This window comes from Herpailurus yagouaroundi, unplaced genomic scaffold (assembly GCF_014898765.1).
Source record: "Herpailurus yagouaroundi ecotype Mexico unplaced genomic scaffold, PumYag 100, whole genome shotgun sequence".
NCBI classification, from domain to species: domain Eukaryota; kingdom Metazoa; phylum Chordata; class Mammalia; order Carnivora; family Felidae; genus Herpailurus; species Herpailurus yagouaroundi.
In genome coordinates, this window is record NW_024412391.1 from 23,238,506 (window position 1) to 23,255,703 (window position 17,198).

The 17,198-nt window shown below is 38.1% G+C and overlaps 1 protein-coding gene across 4 annotated transcripts in view; it reads right to left on the bottom strand.

Moving 5' to 3' along the window:
• The window catches only part of PTPRZ1 (protein tyrosine phosphatase receptor type Z1), a 183,445-nt gene that overhangs the window by 69,263 nt on the left and 96,984 nt on the right, over nt 1-17,198 (bottom strand). For all 4 annotated transcript variants that reach the window (XM_040472130.1, XM_040472129.1, XM_040472128.1 and 1 more), the window contains exons 6-8: nt 16,773-16,839; nt 2,508-2,665; nt 2,205-2,355 (exon numbers count right to left, since the gene is read on the bottom strand). In XM_040472130.1, the coding sequence (XP_040328064.1) occupies nt 2,205-2,355; nt 2,508-2,665; nt 16,773-16,839 (376 nt within the window). The remainder of the gene's footprint in view (nt 1-2,204; nt 2,356-2,507; nt 2,666-16,772; nt 16,840-17,198) is intronic.

The following is a 17,198-nucleotide window of genomic DNA, read 5'->3' on the forward strand; positions in this document are numbered from 1 at the left end:
GAACGTGGCCTTCCTTTCTTCAGGGGATGTAACCTAGGAGAACATGGTCTTGCTTCTTCAGGGGATGTAACCTCAGAGAACGTGGCCTTCCTTTCTTCAGGGGATGTAACCTTGGAGAATGTGGCCTTCCTTTCTTCAGGGGATGTAACCTCGGAGAACGTGGCCTTCCTTTCTTCAGGGGATATAACCTTGGAGAACGTGGCCTTCCTTCTTCAGGGGGAGAACATGGCCTTCCTTTCTTCAGGGGATGTAACCTCGGAGAATGTGGTCTTCCTTTCTTCAGGGGATGTAACCTCGGAGAACATGGTCTTGCTTCTTCAGGGGATGTAACCTCAGAGAATGTGGTCTTGTTTCTTCAGGGGATGTAACCTCGGAGAACGTGGCCTTCCTTTCAGGGGATGTAACCTTGGAGAACATGGCCTTCTTTTCTTCAGGGGATGTAACCTTGGAGAACGTAGCCTTCCTTCTTCAGGGGATGTAACCTAGGAGAATGTGGTCTAGCTTCTTCAGGGGATGTAACCTAGGAGAACGTAGCCTTCCTTCTTCAGGGGATGTCCAAAAGTTCAGTATGAGAGAAGGAAGCTAGTGGCAGGGAGTAAACGCTAAGACTCGTAAGTGCTAAACGGGACCTACCATGTAATGATGAATGGTTTCGATTTCATTCTAAAAGCAATGGAGAGCGACTGAAGAGTTTTAATAAAATACAACTGACAAAAGTACATAACAAAAAAAATCATATTTATTTAATTTGTTATGTGGTACATTATATTTTCTAAAAGGAGATGGTTAAATCTAGTTTTTTTTTTTTTTTCCTAATCAATTGTCTATTATTTACCAGACAGAATGTTATAGTATTTAGTATTGCTGGTAGAAATGTAATGAGATTTCTTCCTTTGGGGGCAATTTAACTAGAAACTCATTGTCACGTTAAATGTAGCTATTCATCACTGTTGTCTTGGGCTCTATTTTGTTGTTGTTAAAGGATAAGTAATTCTCACAAACGGTACATTAAAACATGTAATGTTTGGGGCGCCTGGGTGGCGCAGTCGGTTAAGCGTCCAACTTCAGCCAGGTCACGATCTCGCGGTCCGTGAGTTCGAGCCCCGCATCAGGCTCTGGGCTGATGGCTCAGAGCCTGGAGCCTGTTTCCGATTCTGTGTCTCCCTCTCTCTCTCTGCCCCTCCCCTGTTCATGCTCTGTCTCTCTCTGTCCCAAAAATAAATAAACGTTGAAAAAAAAAATTTAAAAAAAATGTAATGTTTTTAAAAAACATGCTTTTTTAATACTAATCTTCAAAAGAAGATGATTATTAGATTAATACTTTAGATGGCCAAAAATTCATTGTACAGCTGAAATCAAAGATGGCCATGTACTTGGAAATGTTTTAAGTCCCCAAAGCAAAGGCCACGTCACCTATTTCTTTCATTAACCAGTACACTATCAGTATAAACTGAAAAGGAAAAGTCAGTAGATGCATCTGATTATGTCCTCTGGACATTTTCAAAGGCTTCTGCCTGTTGTGTCAACTTCAAAAGACACAAAGGGCACTCTGGAGACTTTCCCCCTGGAGTCCTCTCCATTGCTTGGGTTGACAAACTTCTTTTCTCCCAAAGAAGGAAACCGGGGGGAAAAACTCCCTTTGTATTCATTAATAATTCAGTGCATTTGCTTTCAACCCCTACTTCATGCTATGCTCTTGCCTTGGAGTTGCCAACACTGAAGTGAGCACCTTAAAACCCAAATCACGCACCAAGACTCCACTCAAATGTCATTCCCTCGCAGAGGCTCTTGACTACCCCAACTAGAAGTGATCTCCTCAAGCTCTGCACACCACGGCTTCTTAATCATTCATTTCCTAGAGCTCTTAGCACAGGCAAACACCATGGAGTGAATTTGGAAGTGTGTATGTGGCTTTGCTATCTATTACCATGCGTTTTAAAAAAATCACTTTCGTTATTGAATCTCAGTTTTTCTCATCTGCAAAATGGGGTTATTCATGTGGGGAGGAACAGCTATTTTTAAATGCTATTTTATAAATGTGGTAATTGAGATTCAGAGAAGTTAAACGGCTTATCTAAAGTGACAAAGCTAATAATCAAATATTTCTAAATATCTAAGTCTTGTATATTTTCCATTATTCCACAATTACCCCCTACAACATAAAATCTGTAAAAGTAGTAGAAAAATTATATTTCAATACATACCTGTTTCATGAATCTCTTCCTTTCCAGTGTATGAGGAAAACACCTGCCTAGAGAATTTGTATTGTTGCTCTCGAAAATTATTTTGTAAGTAGTCCATCAGCATGACATAGCCAGACTGTTGCATTGTAAGAACTTCACAAAAAACAGCCAACTGGGGAAAAGATCATTTAACATATAATTTAACATATCTGATTCAAAGGCGTCTGTAAATGCTTTAAAATAGATATTCAGTAGTAAAGCTTAGAAACTAATTATTTTTAAATTGCTTTGAATGATTGCATTTGTTTGAATTTCCAAGATTACCTGGCTTTCAGAGATGCTAACTGTATCTTTAAAAATAATCCAGTCAACAGTGTCTGTGCAGGGAGGAGATGTCAATGAGCCATTGTAAGTGTAATATTTGTCAGTTGAGTTTGGCAGAAGGTTCAGCAATATGAAGGGATCTAATGCAGACTGTTTCCCTACAAAGTAACAACATATATCTCAGTTGGGATCTCAACACTGGAACTCAGCGGTTCAAAGCTTCTATGAAACAGAGACATATGGTTTGTTACAAATTTAATCAGAAATGAAATTTTAAGAATATTTTAGGTACATTTCAAAAATGGTGATAAAACCAACATATTCTGAATTTCCTTACATACACAACTACATAGGTTATACTAGTAAGATCCTGGAGAGATTATTTTACATATAAAAGATATTCAGAAATCATATAACCATCTTAACAAGATACAGTAAAATCACTTGAGAAGACTTAATACCAGTTTGTGAAAAACAACAAAACCTTATTCTGGCGAAGATTATCTTCCAAAGCCTATGACAAACATTGTATTTAAGGATGACCGATTGGGAAAGCTTTCCCCTAGAGATAAAGAATGAGACAAAAACATCCTGCTATCACCATTTCTGATTAACATTGAATTGGAGGACTGGGCCAGTGCAATAAAGAAAAAAGTCATAAAGATTGGATATGAAGAAATGATACTGTCATATTTTGCAAATGCATGATTGTACATGTATGATATTGAATTTACAAACTATCAGAATTAGTAAATGCATTTAGTAAAGTCACTGCACATAAGACCCATATACAAAAATTAATTATATTGCTATGTACCAGTACGAAACAATAGAAAATGCAATTTAAAACAATATAACTCATAATAACAACACAATATCAAATACAGATAAATCTAACAAATGATATGAACAACATCTATATTAAAAATTATAAAACTTTCTTGAGAGAATTAGGTAAAAATTAAAATTATGGGAAATTAAAATTATGGGAAATACCAAGTTCATGGGTTAAGAGTTAGTATTGTGCAGGTGTTGACTGCCCCCAAATTGATTTATGGAGTCAAAAAATCTTATCAAAATCCCAGAGGCTTTTATACACATGTGTTTTATACAGCATGTGTTTACTGACATGCTGATTTAAAAATTTAAATGGAAATGAAAAGTTAAAACAATCTTGAACAATAACAGCTACTGTACGACTTTCATTACCAGGTAGGAAAACCGATTATATAAAACTATAGAAGTCATGATAGTGAAATATGCATGCAAAGACAGACAAAGGGAACAGTGAAAGAGAAAAGAGAACTCAGATCCATACATATATAGTCACTTTATGTATGTCACTTTTTTTCTTTAGGACAGGAAAAATTACTATGTAGTTGGAATGGACTGCCTTTGCAGTAAAGAGTGCTGTATCACTTGGATATCCTTATGGAAAAAAGTGAATCATGATTCCCTACTTCACATCTTAAGCACATGAGTTCTAAATACATCTAGCAGATCTAGATTTAGTGGATCTAAATGTGAACAGGAGAGTAAAACTTTTAGAGGAAAACAGAAAATTCACTTTATAACCTTAAGGTAGGCTGAGATTCCTGAAATGGTACACAAAAATTGTTAATTATAAAGGGAAAAATGATAAATTTTAGTACATGATAATTAAGATCTATTTATCAATATTTACCTATTTATCAATAGTCACTATTAAGGGAATAAATGGTAAGAACAAAGGGTGGAAAGTATATTTTACATATATGTTGTGTGTGTGTGTGTGTGTGTGTGTGTGTGTGTGTATTATACCTTTTATCCAGAATAGAGAATTCCTTTAAAAATTTAGTAGAGCTTTCCTAAGAGGCATATCTGGCCTTACAACTCTCAAAAAATCCAATTAGATCTGTCTCCATGAATGATCCCATTTTTGCTTTTGGACCTTTCCAACAGCACTTATCAACAGCCACTTAGCCTTTAGTGTACCTGCCCTCACTCATACAGGCAGCAATCTGCTTATCAGCAAGATCTGTGTCTAACTCATTTACCCATCCTAACTATCTAGCTCAATGCATGCATGTCCTCTGTTCTTTCTAGTAGACTTATGTCATTAAGAAGTAGCCCCTGAGACCTATTTGATGTATTCTTAGTGACATAGCACAGTGTAGAGCGGTAGTTTTGTCAGATGAGGTAGTTAGACAGACATGACAGGAAGGGGAAGTAGGAGGATGACAATGGGAAATTGCCAGAAACCCCATGTCTCCACCCCATCTCCCTCAGACCAAGCCCTTGTGTGGTACACCACAGACCCATAAGCAGGAGATATGGGCTACAGGGACTGCCTTAACTTTGGAACATGTGCACTTAAGAAAGACTGTGTCACGACAAGCCTGAGAAACCAAGATGGCAGAACAGCATGGAAGTTATTTGTGTGTCTCACGCTCATGAAATACAGCCAGACCAACACTAAACCATCCTGCACACCTAGAAAACTGATCTGAGGATTAACACAACAATCTGCACAACCTGAACCACAGAACTCAACAGGTATGTGAGTGAACACCACTCACAGAGAGGTGAACTTGGGGAGAGAGAAGCTGCAGCGGGCAGGGAGCCTCTTTTGCAAGCGGAGAGAGGATGGAGATGGGGGGAGAATACTGGAAAAGCATCTCTCCCCAAAGGCAGCTGGAGAGAAAGTGGAAAAGTGGAAATAGCTACAGGGACTAAACTAAAAAGGGAGAAAGGAGAAAGGAGAGGGTTTAAATTCCATTAAGACTGTAAACAAGGGGAGCACAGAGTCTGCAGCTCTGCAGCTTGATACCTGGAGATGCTCCGCTGGGAAGGGCAAATCCCCAGGAGCGGAGTGGGGTCCAGGAGGTTCTTGGGCCACACAGGGAAAAGCGATTCCACTGCTGGAAGAACATTTGGTAGAGACTGTTGAGGCCACCTGGTCTCTGCAGACCCCAGAGAATGGTCACATTCGCTGGTGCTGGAACAAGGTCCTTAAGGATGAAGCCTGGTGTCAGATGTGTGTTGTGATTTTCCATAATTCCTGAAATGCTGCTGCTACACTATCTCTCAAACTTTTTCTGGGGTGGGCTGGCACCTGGCTGCAGTCTCTGGGTTTCAGCAGCAACACAGTAATGCGAACTTTCCTGGGTGTGGCTGGCATTCGGCCATTGCTCAGTGAGACCCCCCCCCCGCTGCAGAAGGGCAGAAAGGGTCAAAGCCACAGTCCTTCAGAAGTAAGGGGCCATGGAAAACAGCCGCATCTGAGACAAAACTCAGGAGAGAGGTACTTCCTGGTGCTTGGCCACAGACAATGAAAAAGCGGGGAGTGGAAAAAGCTGAAGACAGAGGACGGGTGAGCAATTGATGATCCGGGAGAACAGAGTTCCAAAACTAGAGACTGGGTAGCTGGGTGCCGCCATTTTCACCGCTCCCGCGCATGCACATATGCACCTATGAGCACCACAACACAACACCCCAGTAGGCTAGCAGCACCATCTAGTGGAGAATGGAGCCGTTACACAAAGCCCCGCCCAACTGGGCCAACCTCGCTCTTCAAGAACACAAGTCTCACCCCGTGCTTAGTTTATAGACTAGAAAGCACTTCATAGTGTGACTTCTAGGGGAAAACAAAGTAATTTCAGTCCTATTTCAATCTGTTAGCAGGTCCATCTATTCAATTTTCTTTCTTTTTTTTCTCTTTTTCACTCCTTTTCTTTTTCTTGAATACAGAAAGAAAAAATTCATTTTTATTTTTAATTTTTATTAAAAATATTTTTCTTTAATTTTTATTTCTATATTTTTTACTTTTGTGTAACTTTTCAAATTCAATTTTACTTGCATCATTTTATTGTAGTCTACTTCAGTGTGTTAATTTTTTCAAATTTTCAAACGATTTCCTTTTTTTTCTTTTCTTTTTTCTCTTTTTAGTTTCTCTTCTTGTTCTTGAATACAGAGGGAGAAAAACTTCATTTTTCTTTTCAATTTCTATTAAAAATGTTTTTCTTTAATTTTTATTTTTACTATATTTTTTACTTCTATGTAAACTTTTCCAAATTCTATTTTATTCCCATCGTTTTATTTTAGTCTACTACAGTGTATTCACTTTCAAATTTTCAAATGATTTTTTTTCTTTTTTCTCTTTTTTGTTTTCTTCTTCAATACAGAAAGAGAAAAAATCATTTTTATTTTTAATTTTTATTTAAAGATTTTTAATTTTTTTCTACTATATTCTTTAGTTTCATGTAAATTTTTTCAAATTCTATTTTACTCCCATCATCTCATTTTAGTCTACTTCAGTGTTTTCAATTTTTCAGATTCTCAAAAAATTTTCTTCCCCCCCCCCCCCCCCCCCCGAGCCTTTTTTCTCTAATCTATCAAACCACTTTCAACATCCAGACCAAAACACACTCAGGATCTAACATCATTTATTCATTTTTTTTGTGTGTGTGTTTTCAATTTTTAAATTTTAATATTTTTTTAATTTTAATTCTTTAAATTTTAATTTTTCTACCTCATTAATTCCTTTTCTCCCTTCAAAGTGACAAAATGAAGGAATTCACCTCCAAAGAAACAGCATGAAGAGACAACAGCCAGGGATTTAACCAACACAGATACAAGCAAGATGTCTGAACCAGAATTTAGAATCGCGATAAAAAGAATACTAGAGGCAGTTGAAAATAGATTAGAATCCCTTTCTGCGGAGATAAAAGAAGTAAAAACTAGTCAGGATGAAAAAAAATGCTATCACTGAGCTGCAATCATGGATGGATGCCATGGTGGCAAGGATGGATGAGGCAGAACAGAGAATCAGCGACATAGAGGACAAACTTATGGAGAATAATGAAGCAGAAAAAGAGGGAGATTAAGGCAAAAGAGCACAGTCTAAGAACTAGAGAAATCAGTGACTCATTAAAAGGAAACAACATCAGAATCATAGGGGTCCCAGAAGAGGAAGGAAGAGAAATGGGGGTAGAAGGGTTATGTGAGCAAATCATAGCAGAAAACTTTCCTAACCTGGGGAAAGACACAGACATCAAAATACAGGAAGCACAGAGGATCCCCATTAGATTCAACAAAAACTGACCATCAACAAGGCATATCATAGTCAAATTCACAAAATACGCAAGCAAGGAGAGAATCATGAAAGCAGCAATGGAAAAAAGTCGCTAACCTACAAGAGAAGACATATCAGGCTTGCAGCAGACCTATCCACAAAAACTTGCCAGGCCAGAAAGGAGTGGCAGGATATATCCAGTGTGCTGAATCAGAAAAATATGCAGCCAAGAATTCTTTATCCAGCAAAGCTGTCTTCAAAATAGAAGGAGAGACAAAAAGTTTCCCAGACAAACAAACATTAAAGGAGTTTGTGACCACTAAACCAGCCCTGCAAGAAATGTTAAGGGGCACTGTCTGAGGGGAGAAAAGATGAAAAAAAAATAATGTGTGTATATATATACACATATATATGTATATATATATATACACATACATTATTTTGTGTATATATATAAATGATTAGAAAGGACCAGAGAACACCACCAGAAACTCCAACTCTACAAGCATCATAATGGCAATAAATTCATATCTTTCAGTACTCACTCTAAACGTCAATGGACTCAATGCTCCAATCAAAAGACATAGGGTAACAGAATGGAAAAGAAGACAAGATCCATCTATATGCTGTTTACAAGAGACCCACTTTAGACCTAAAGACACCTTCAGACTGAAAATAAGGGGATGGAGAACCATCTATCATGCTAATAGTCAACAAAAGAAAGTTGGAGTAGCCATACTTATATCAGACAATCTAGACTTTAAAATAAAGACTGTATCAAGAGATGCAGAAAGGCATTATATCATAATCAAGGGGTCTATCTACCAAGAAGACCTAACAATTGCAAACATTTATGTGCCAAATGAGAGAGCACTAAATATATAAAATCAATTACTCACAAACATAAACTCATCAATAGTAATACCATAATAGTAGGAGACTTCAACACCCCACTCACAGCAATGGATAGATCATCTAATCAAAAAACCAACAAGAAAACAATGGCTTTGAATGACACACTGGACCAGATGGACTTGACAGATATATTCATAACATTTCATCCTAAAGCAGCAGAATATACATTCTTCTCCAGTGCACACGGAACATTCTCCAGAATAGACCACACACTGGGACACAAAAAGATCGAGATCATACCATGCATACTTGCAGACGACAACACTATGAAACTCAAAACCAACTACAAGAAAAAAATTTGGAAAGGTAACAAATACTTGCAGACCGAAGAAAATCTCTAAAGAATGAATGGGCTAACAAAGAAGTTAAAGAGGAAATTAAAAAGTATATGGAAGTCAATGAAAATGATAACACCACAGCCAAAAACCTCTGGGATGCAGCAAAGGCAGTCATAAGAGGAAAGTATATAGCATCCAGGCCTTCCTGAAGAAGGAAGAAAGATCTCACATACACAACCTAACCTTCCACCTTAAGAAGCTGTAAAAAGAACAGCAAATAAAACCCCAAACCAGCAGAAGAAAGAAAATAACAAAGATTAGCACAGAAATTAATGCTATGGAAACCAAAAAAATAGTAGAACAGATCAATGAAACCGGAAGCTGGTTCTTTGAAATAACTAACAAAATTGATAAACCACTAACCAGTTTGATCAAACAGAAAAAGGAAAGAACCCAAATAAATAAAATCAAGAATGAAATAGGAGAGATCACAACCAACACAGCAGAAATACAAACAATAATAAGAGAATATTATGAGTAATTATATGCCAATAAAATGGGCAATCTGGAAGAAATGGACAAATTCCTAGAAACATATCCACTACCAAAACTGAAACAGGAAGAAACAGAAAATTTGAACAGACCCATAACCAGTAAGGAAATCGAATTAGTAATCAAAAATCTCCCAAAAAACAAGAGTCCAGGGACAGATGGCTTTCCAGGGGAATTCTACCAAACATTTAAGGAAGAGTTAGCACCTATTCTCTTGAAATTGTTCCAACAAATAGAAATGGAAGGAAAACTTGCAAACTCTTTCTATGAAGCCAGCATTACCTTGATTCCAAAACCAGACAGAGATCCCACTAAAAAGGAGAATTATAGACCAAATTCCCTGATGAACATGGACGCAAAAATCCTTAACAAGATATTAGCCAACTGGATCCAACAATACATTAAAAAAAATTATTCACCACTACCAAGTGGGATTTATACCTAGGATGCAGGGCTGGTTCAATATCTGCAAAACAGTTAACATGATTCATCACATTAGTAAAAGAAAGGACAAGAACCATATGATCCTCTCAATAGATGCAGAGAAAGCATTTGACAAAATACAGCATCCTTTCTTGATAAAAACCCTCAAGAAAGTAGGGATAGAAGGAGCATACCTTGAGATCATAAAAGCCATATATGAACGACCCAATGCTAATATCCTCAATGGGGAAAAACTGACAGCTTTCCCCCTAAGATCAGGAACAAGACAGGGATGTCCACTCTCACCACTATTATTCAACATAGTATTAGAAGTCTTAGCCTCTGCACTCAGACAACACAAAGAAATAAAAGGCATCCAAATCAGCCAGGAGGAGGTCAAATTTTCACTCTTCGCAGATGACATGATACTCTCTATATGGAAAACCCAAAAGATTCCACCAAAAACTGCTATAATTGATTCATGACTTCAGCAAAGTTGTGGGATATAAAATCAACACACAGAAATCGGTTGCATTCCTATACACCAACAATGAAGTGACAGAAAGAGAAATCAAGGAATCGATCCCATTTACAGTTGCACCAAAACCAATAAAATACCCAGGAATAAATCTAACCAAAGAGGTGAAAACTCTATACACTGAAAACTATAGAAAGTTTATGAAAGAAATTGAAGAAGACACAAAAAAATGGAAAAAGATTCCATGCTCCTGGATAGGAAGAACAAATATTGTTAAAATGTCAATACTACCCAAAGCAATCCACATATTCAATGCAATCCCTATCAAAATAACACGAGCATTCTTCACACAGCTAGAATAATCCTAAAATTTGTACGGAACCAGAAAAGACCCTGAATAGCCAAAGCAATCTTGAAAAAGAAAACCAAAGCAGGAGGCATCACAATCCTGGACTTCAAGCTATGTTACAAAGTTGTAATCATCAAGATAGTATGGTACTGGCACAAGAACAGACACTCAGATCAATGGAACAGAATAGAGAACCCAGAAATGGACCCACAAACGTATGGCCAACTCATCTTTGACAAAGCAGGAAAGAATATCCCATGGAATAAAGACAGTCTATTCAGCAAGTGGTGCTGGGAAAACTGGACAGCGCATGCAAAAAACTGAATCTGGACCACTTTCATACACTGTACACAAAAATAAACTCAAAATGGATGAAAGACCTCAATGTAAGACAGGAAGCCATCAAAATCCTCGAGGAGAAAGCAGGCAAAAACCTCTCTGACCTTGGCTGCAGCAACTTCTTACTCAACACGTCTCTGGAGGCAAGGGAAACAAAAGCAAAAATGAACTACTGGGACCTCACCAAAATAAAAAGCTTCTGCACAGCAAAGGAAACAATCAGCAAAACTAAAAGGGAACTGACAGAATGGGAGAAGATATTTGCAAATGACATATCAGATAAAGGGTTAGTATCCAAAATCTATAAAGAACTGATCAAACTCAACACCCAAAAAACAAACAATCCAGTGAAGAAATGGGCAAAAGACATGAATAGACACATCTCCAAAGAAGACATCCAGATGACCAACTGACACATGAAAGAATGCTCAACATCACTCATCATCAGAGAAATACAAATCAATACAACAATAAGATACCACCTCACACCTGTCAGAATGGCTAACATTAACAACTCAGCAACAACAGATGTTCGTGAGGATGCAGAGAAAGAGGATCTCTTTTGCATTGTTGGTGGCAATGCAAGCTGGTACAGCCACTCTGGAAAACAGTATGGAGGTTCCTCAAAAAACTAAAAATATAACTACTCTATGACCCAGCAATTGCACTACTGGGCATCTTTCCACGGGATACAGGTATGCTGTTTCGAAGAGACACATGCACCCCCCCCCCATGTTTATAGCAGCACTATCAACAATAGCCAAAGTATGGAAAGAGCCCAGATGTCCATCAATGGATGAATGGAAAAGGAGGTGTGGTATATATATATACAATGGAGTATTACTCGGCAATCAAAAAGAACGAAATCTTTTTTGCAACTACGTGGATGGAACTGGAGAGTGTTATGCTAAGTGAAATGAGTCAGTCAGAAAGACAAAAAATCCTATGACTTCACTCATATGAGGACTTTAAGAGACAAAACAGATGAACATAAGGGAAGGAAAACAAAAATAATATAAAAACAGGGAGGGGGACAAAATATAAGAGACTCATAAATATGGAGAACAAACTGAGGGTTATGGGGAGGGGTTGTGGGAGGGGGGATGGGCTAAATGAGTAAGGGGTATTAAGGAATCTACTCCTGAAATCATTGTTGCACTCTATGCTAATTTGGATGTAAATTAAAAAAAATGAAAAATTAAATTAAAAAAAACAAAAAGAAAGACTGTGTCACTAGCAACCTCGAGGCTATTATAATATCATAAAAGCCATATATGAATGTAAACGCCATATACGAATTAAAATATCATTAGCATTGCGGTCAGGGCCCGCCCCCCAAGGGGTTGCACTTAGGCCCTCCTGGAAAAATGACTAGGACAAACTTGCAGCAAAAGTTGGAGGGGAGGAAACTAAGGCAGTTCCAAGGGTGGAGTGAGAATGACGAGATGGGAGGGAGGGGAACAAATAACTCGTCATAAAGGAACACAATGAGGCACTCGGTGCTTTGCCACCTATCCTTGGGTCAGCCTGCTCCTCTGTCACTGGAGTGTACTATCACTTTTTGCTAAAAGAAAAAAAAAGCCTTTGCAACATTAACTCTCTATCAGGTCTTTCAACTGAATTCTTTGAGAAGACAAGAACTGAGGAATTCCATAATCTAGGGCCTGGTAGTAGTTTCACCCCTTATTTGAATAATCTGGGGAGCTTTAAAAAAAATAGCAGTATTGCAGGCCCCACCCTAGCCCATTTGAACTTAAATCTCTAGTAATAGGGCATCTACATTTTCAAGACAGCATCCCCAGGTGATTCAAACATGCAGCCCGCATTGAAAATCCAAAGCAGAGTGAAGTCTTTGCAAGATGTTAGTATTTTGAACCCACTTTCTACATTATAAAATAAAATGACCAACCCAGATTATTTTCATAGTGTATTCTGGCTTTAAACTCTATGAAGACTGGACATATCCAGAAAGCCTCAAAGAAAAAAATTTCTGTTTAAAAATTAAATTATTGAATGTTAATTTTTCTACAATGCAGAAACTTTTGAAGGCAGGAGGGACTCTGGTAATAATTAAAGTTATAGATAACTGCTTCCATTCTGAATTTAAGACTGACTGTTAGAAATGAAAATCTGCTTGACTGAACAGATAGTGTTGTGTATATACAACCTAAATCTAGTTTTAATCTGTTAGAAAATGCAAGTTATGCTTGGTTTAATGTATTAATTAGTAATTTCTAAAAGTATGTCTTCTTCTCTAATATCAAGATGAAATGATTAGAATTTAGACTTGGATTCAAGTTCTCTGAAACTGAGGAAAATCTTTTTATATGTGAGTGTTTCCCATTTTCAGATTTATGCTTTTATTAACTGAAAAATTTTAAAGTCCATAACCTCCTTCTTAATCATCAATGGGCTACAATTGTTTCTTTTTTTCTGCTGAAGACAAAATTTATCTTACAAATGTTCTCTGGAAATGTGGATGTGCAGAATACTAATTAAGTAAGGAGGCAAACACTGACTCACTGCTAAATTAGGTGGGAAATGAAGTGACATCAGGAGAGCTACAGGCCAGAAAAGGAAGAAAAGAAGTGAGATCTGAATAGGGAAGGGGAAATAGAGAATTTTCTTGAAATGCTGTTTTGTACCTTATTTTATTTTTTTTATTTTTTTTTTTTAATTTTTTTTTCAACGTTTATTTATTTTTGGGACAGAGAGAGACAGAGCATGAACGGGGGAGGGGCAGAGAGAGAGGGAGACACAGAATCGGAAACAGGCTCCAGGCTCTGAGCCATCAGCCCAGAGCCCGACGCGGGCCTCGAACTCACAGACCGCGAGATCGTGACCTGGCTGAAGTCGGACGCTTAACCGACTGCGCCACCCAGGCGCCCCTTGTACCTTATTTTAAAAACATTTAGAGGGGTGCCTGGGTGGCTCAGTTGGTTAAACATCTCACTCTTGGTTTGGGCTGAGGTCATGATCTCACGGTTTGAGGGTTTGAACTCCAAGTTGGGCTCTGTGCTGACAGCACGGAGTCAGCTTGGGACTTTCTCTCTCTCTCTCTCTCTCTCTCTCTCTCTCTGCCCTTCCCCTGTGCTCTCTCTCTCTCTCTCTCAAACTTAAAAAAATAAAAATGTTATTTATATACATGTCCTAAATTTCTGTCTTGGATATCACAGGACTTTTCAACTACAGTAGCACTCTTCTTTCTTTTTTTTTCCTTTTCTTTGTTTAATGTTTATTTTAGAGACAGAGAGAGAGACAGAACATGAATGGGGGAGGGGCAGAGAGAGAGGGAGACACAGAATCTGAAGCAAGCTCCAGGCTCTGAGCTGTCAGCACAGAGCCTGATGTGGGGTTCAAACTCACGAACCGAGAGTTCATGACCCAAGCCAAAGTCAGATGCTCAACCCACTGAGGCATCCAGGCACCCCAGAGCTCTTCAATTAGACAATCATCTTTTGAGAAAATTGGAATAAGGCGATTTTTTGAGTATGTGTCTAGCAAAAAAGCATTTGCTTCATCTGAATCACCTCATTATTGTTAACACAAGCAAGAATCACACCTGAGACAATGCTGCTGTAGTTGTGGTCATTCATTCAGTCATTATTCATTTAGGCACATATCGGTGAGCAACCAATCAGATGCTCCCCTTCTGTAGGAGGGTGACAGCAAGAGGGGGAGGATAAGTAGGGAGAGAGATAAGGAGATAGACAAAGACCACAACAGGGTCAAAAGAAAGGCAGGAATGAGGGAAGGAAAGGGAAATGGGTTCTTTCATCTTTTCGAGAGGAATACAGGAAATGAGTCATCAGCCCACATTGGACTAAGATAGATTTTATAATCTTGATGATGGTTGAAAGTGTTGTTTCTTGAATAACTAACATCATATAAAGAATATGGAGCAGGATTTGGGAGCTGAGCTTCAGTTGTAGAGTCTCTGTCCACAGACAAGCGCTGCCTTCAGTCCTCTAGGTTCTCAGCAGCAATGGCTAAGAGCCAGTATCGGGGAGCCTCTCGTGTATTGGGGACTAGGGGGTTTCTAGACTCTGAAATAGATTTAACCTAAGAATTCTCAAAATAGAAACATTTACCTTTAGGAGGACTTAACTTATTTAGTTTGTACAGATCATATCTAACAACCATTCAAATCAAATTGACCTGTTTCAAATATGTCCTGAAACATAACTCATACAAATCGTCACAGTTGTGGTGGAACAAACTTTGTGGACAGACCTGGATTGAGATTTTGGCCCTACCGCTTACCAACTGAATCAGCTTAGGTGTCCTTGCCGAACATATGGAAATAATTACGAATCTAGTGGGTGAGTTGACGCACATGGAGGATTTTATTTTTCGGTAAAAGAGGAGGGAAGAAGTCAGTGCACAAGTAGCAGGGTAGAGAGAAAGCAAACAGAGTAATGGAGGGCAGATCGGGATGTGTTTCCAGGCAGCCAGGGAGACTATCGGTTCTGCTTCCAAATTAAGAGCCAGGATACGGCCAGAATAGTGCTGCTGGGAATCCATGTTCTCGAGGAGGCTATTATGTGGCAGCAGCAGCTGTGAGGAAGCACCTCCCTCAACGGCTTATGGATAATAACTATATTGAAAAGTAAACTTTAGTCAAAGAACATGGGCAAATTGGTTCTTACACTCATAGGATCCTGGTATGACCCTCCTAGAGAGCCCCAGAAATAACTGAAGAAGCATCCAGAAAAAGAGGCCAGAATACCACAGCCACACAAGTCAGGACTAACAACCCAGTGTTAACACCACTCTTGTTGGCCCCACAGGCTGACACAAGGCCTGGAAACATTTGGAGTTCATGTTTTATACAAGTTTTAGTGTAGGAATTCAAACTAGCTGCCTTCTTTCAGTCTGAATAAAATGCACTTTCTGACTAAATGAGGGAAAAATTAAGTGTGGCTTATGGCGTTCAATGTTGAATTTTGCGATCTAGGTGGATGGAGGGAGATAACTTCATCTTGTGTTTGATTGCACCTTTTGGAAAAAACACGAAAACAAAAAACACAAAACAATGAAAGCTGCACTGCATGAGTTCACATATTCCTGACTTCTGAAAAGTTCTGTCACTTAAGGCCCTCACATGTGATTGACAAAGATGAATCAATCCAAGGCCCAGCTTTTGCTTTCAAAAAGGATCTATATGAATTTTGTTCCTGATTTCAAGATTTTGCGGCTTCCCAGAGAGAAATAATCCTTATTTTGTTGATAACTCAGGGCAGCATTAATCTCCTGCGTGTGGATGCTTACTAAAAATACAATAACAATAACAGGTTTGCTGTCTCTTGCAGATGTTGTTACAAGCATTTGCTGTGACAAATGACAAGATCCATGAGCTAGCAGGCAGAACAGTGAAACATACAGCATCTTTTTCTATGTTAAGTGTTTGCCTTCTTCCAAAAACCTTGTCATACTGGTAAAGGACCTATCAAGGAAACCACCAGGGAATAAATTTTAAGTTGAGTAACAATTGTCTTTTCACTTAAAAACATGACTTTTATAACACTAGCTGGTTTCAAATTATAAATCAGAGTCTTTAACAAATGTACAATGCAGACAGAATAGAGATATACATTTTAAATGCATGACATAATTAGATTATTTTCAAGAATAAAATTAGAAAACTTTAACTTCCTACTTATATTAACAGTCTGTGATTTTTTATGTGACACAAATTTCAGATAAAATGTTCTTTAGTGAGACATGTATAAATCATCAAGTGTAAGAATTGGAAGATTGCTCCTTTTTGAAAAGGTCTTTCCTTCTTCTTTGGAGCAAGTGACTTTTGTAATATTATAAAAATTCATATGCATCCAAAGTACAATCTAGAAGAAAAGGATTTCTCCAAATAGCTTACCAAAACGACTAACTCTCTCCACTCCATCAATAATCGCTTTGTAATCCAAGTTTTCTTCTGTTCCAATCTATTAAAGAAGAATGACATTCTAAGAATGGGATAAAATATTTGATTAACTCTTCAATAAAATGAAAAGATACGTGAAATCCATTTAAAGTATCCAAATGCAATGTTCTCCAAATGCATACTTCCTTTTTTTTTTTTTCACAGCAAGACAAAAACAAATAAAACAGACAAAAAACCAGCTACCTTTTAAATTTTCCATGGAGAAAAGTACGCTTTAAAATGTTGATTCCCAGTCACTGCTGTATTATTATGATGCTTTGCATGCACAAAAATCTGCTCACAGAACAGGCTACTCCAGCTGGAAGTGATGCACCCCATTAATGAACGCAAGAGTTCCCTTTTAAACACCCCAGCCAAGGG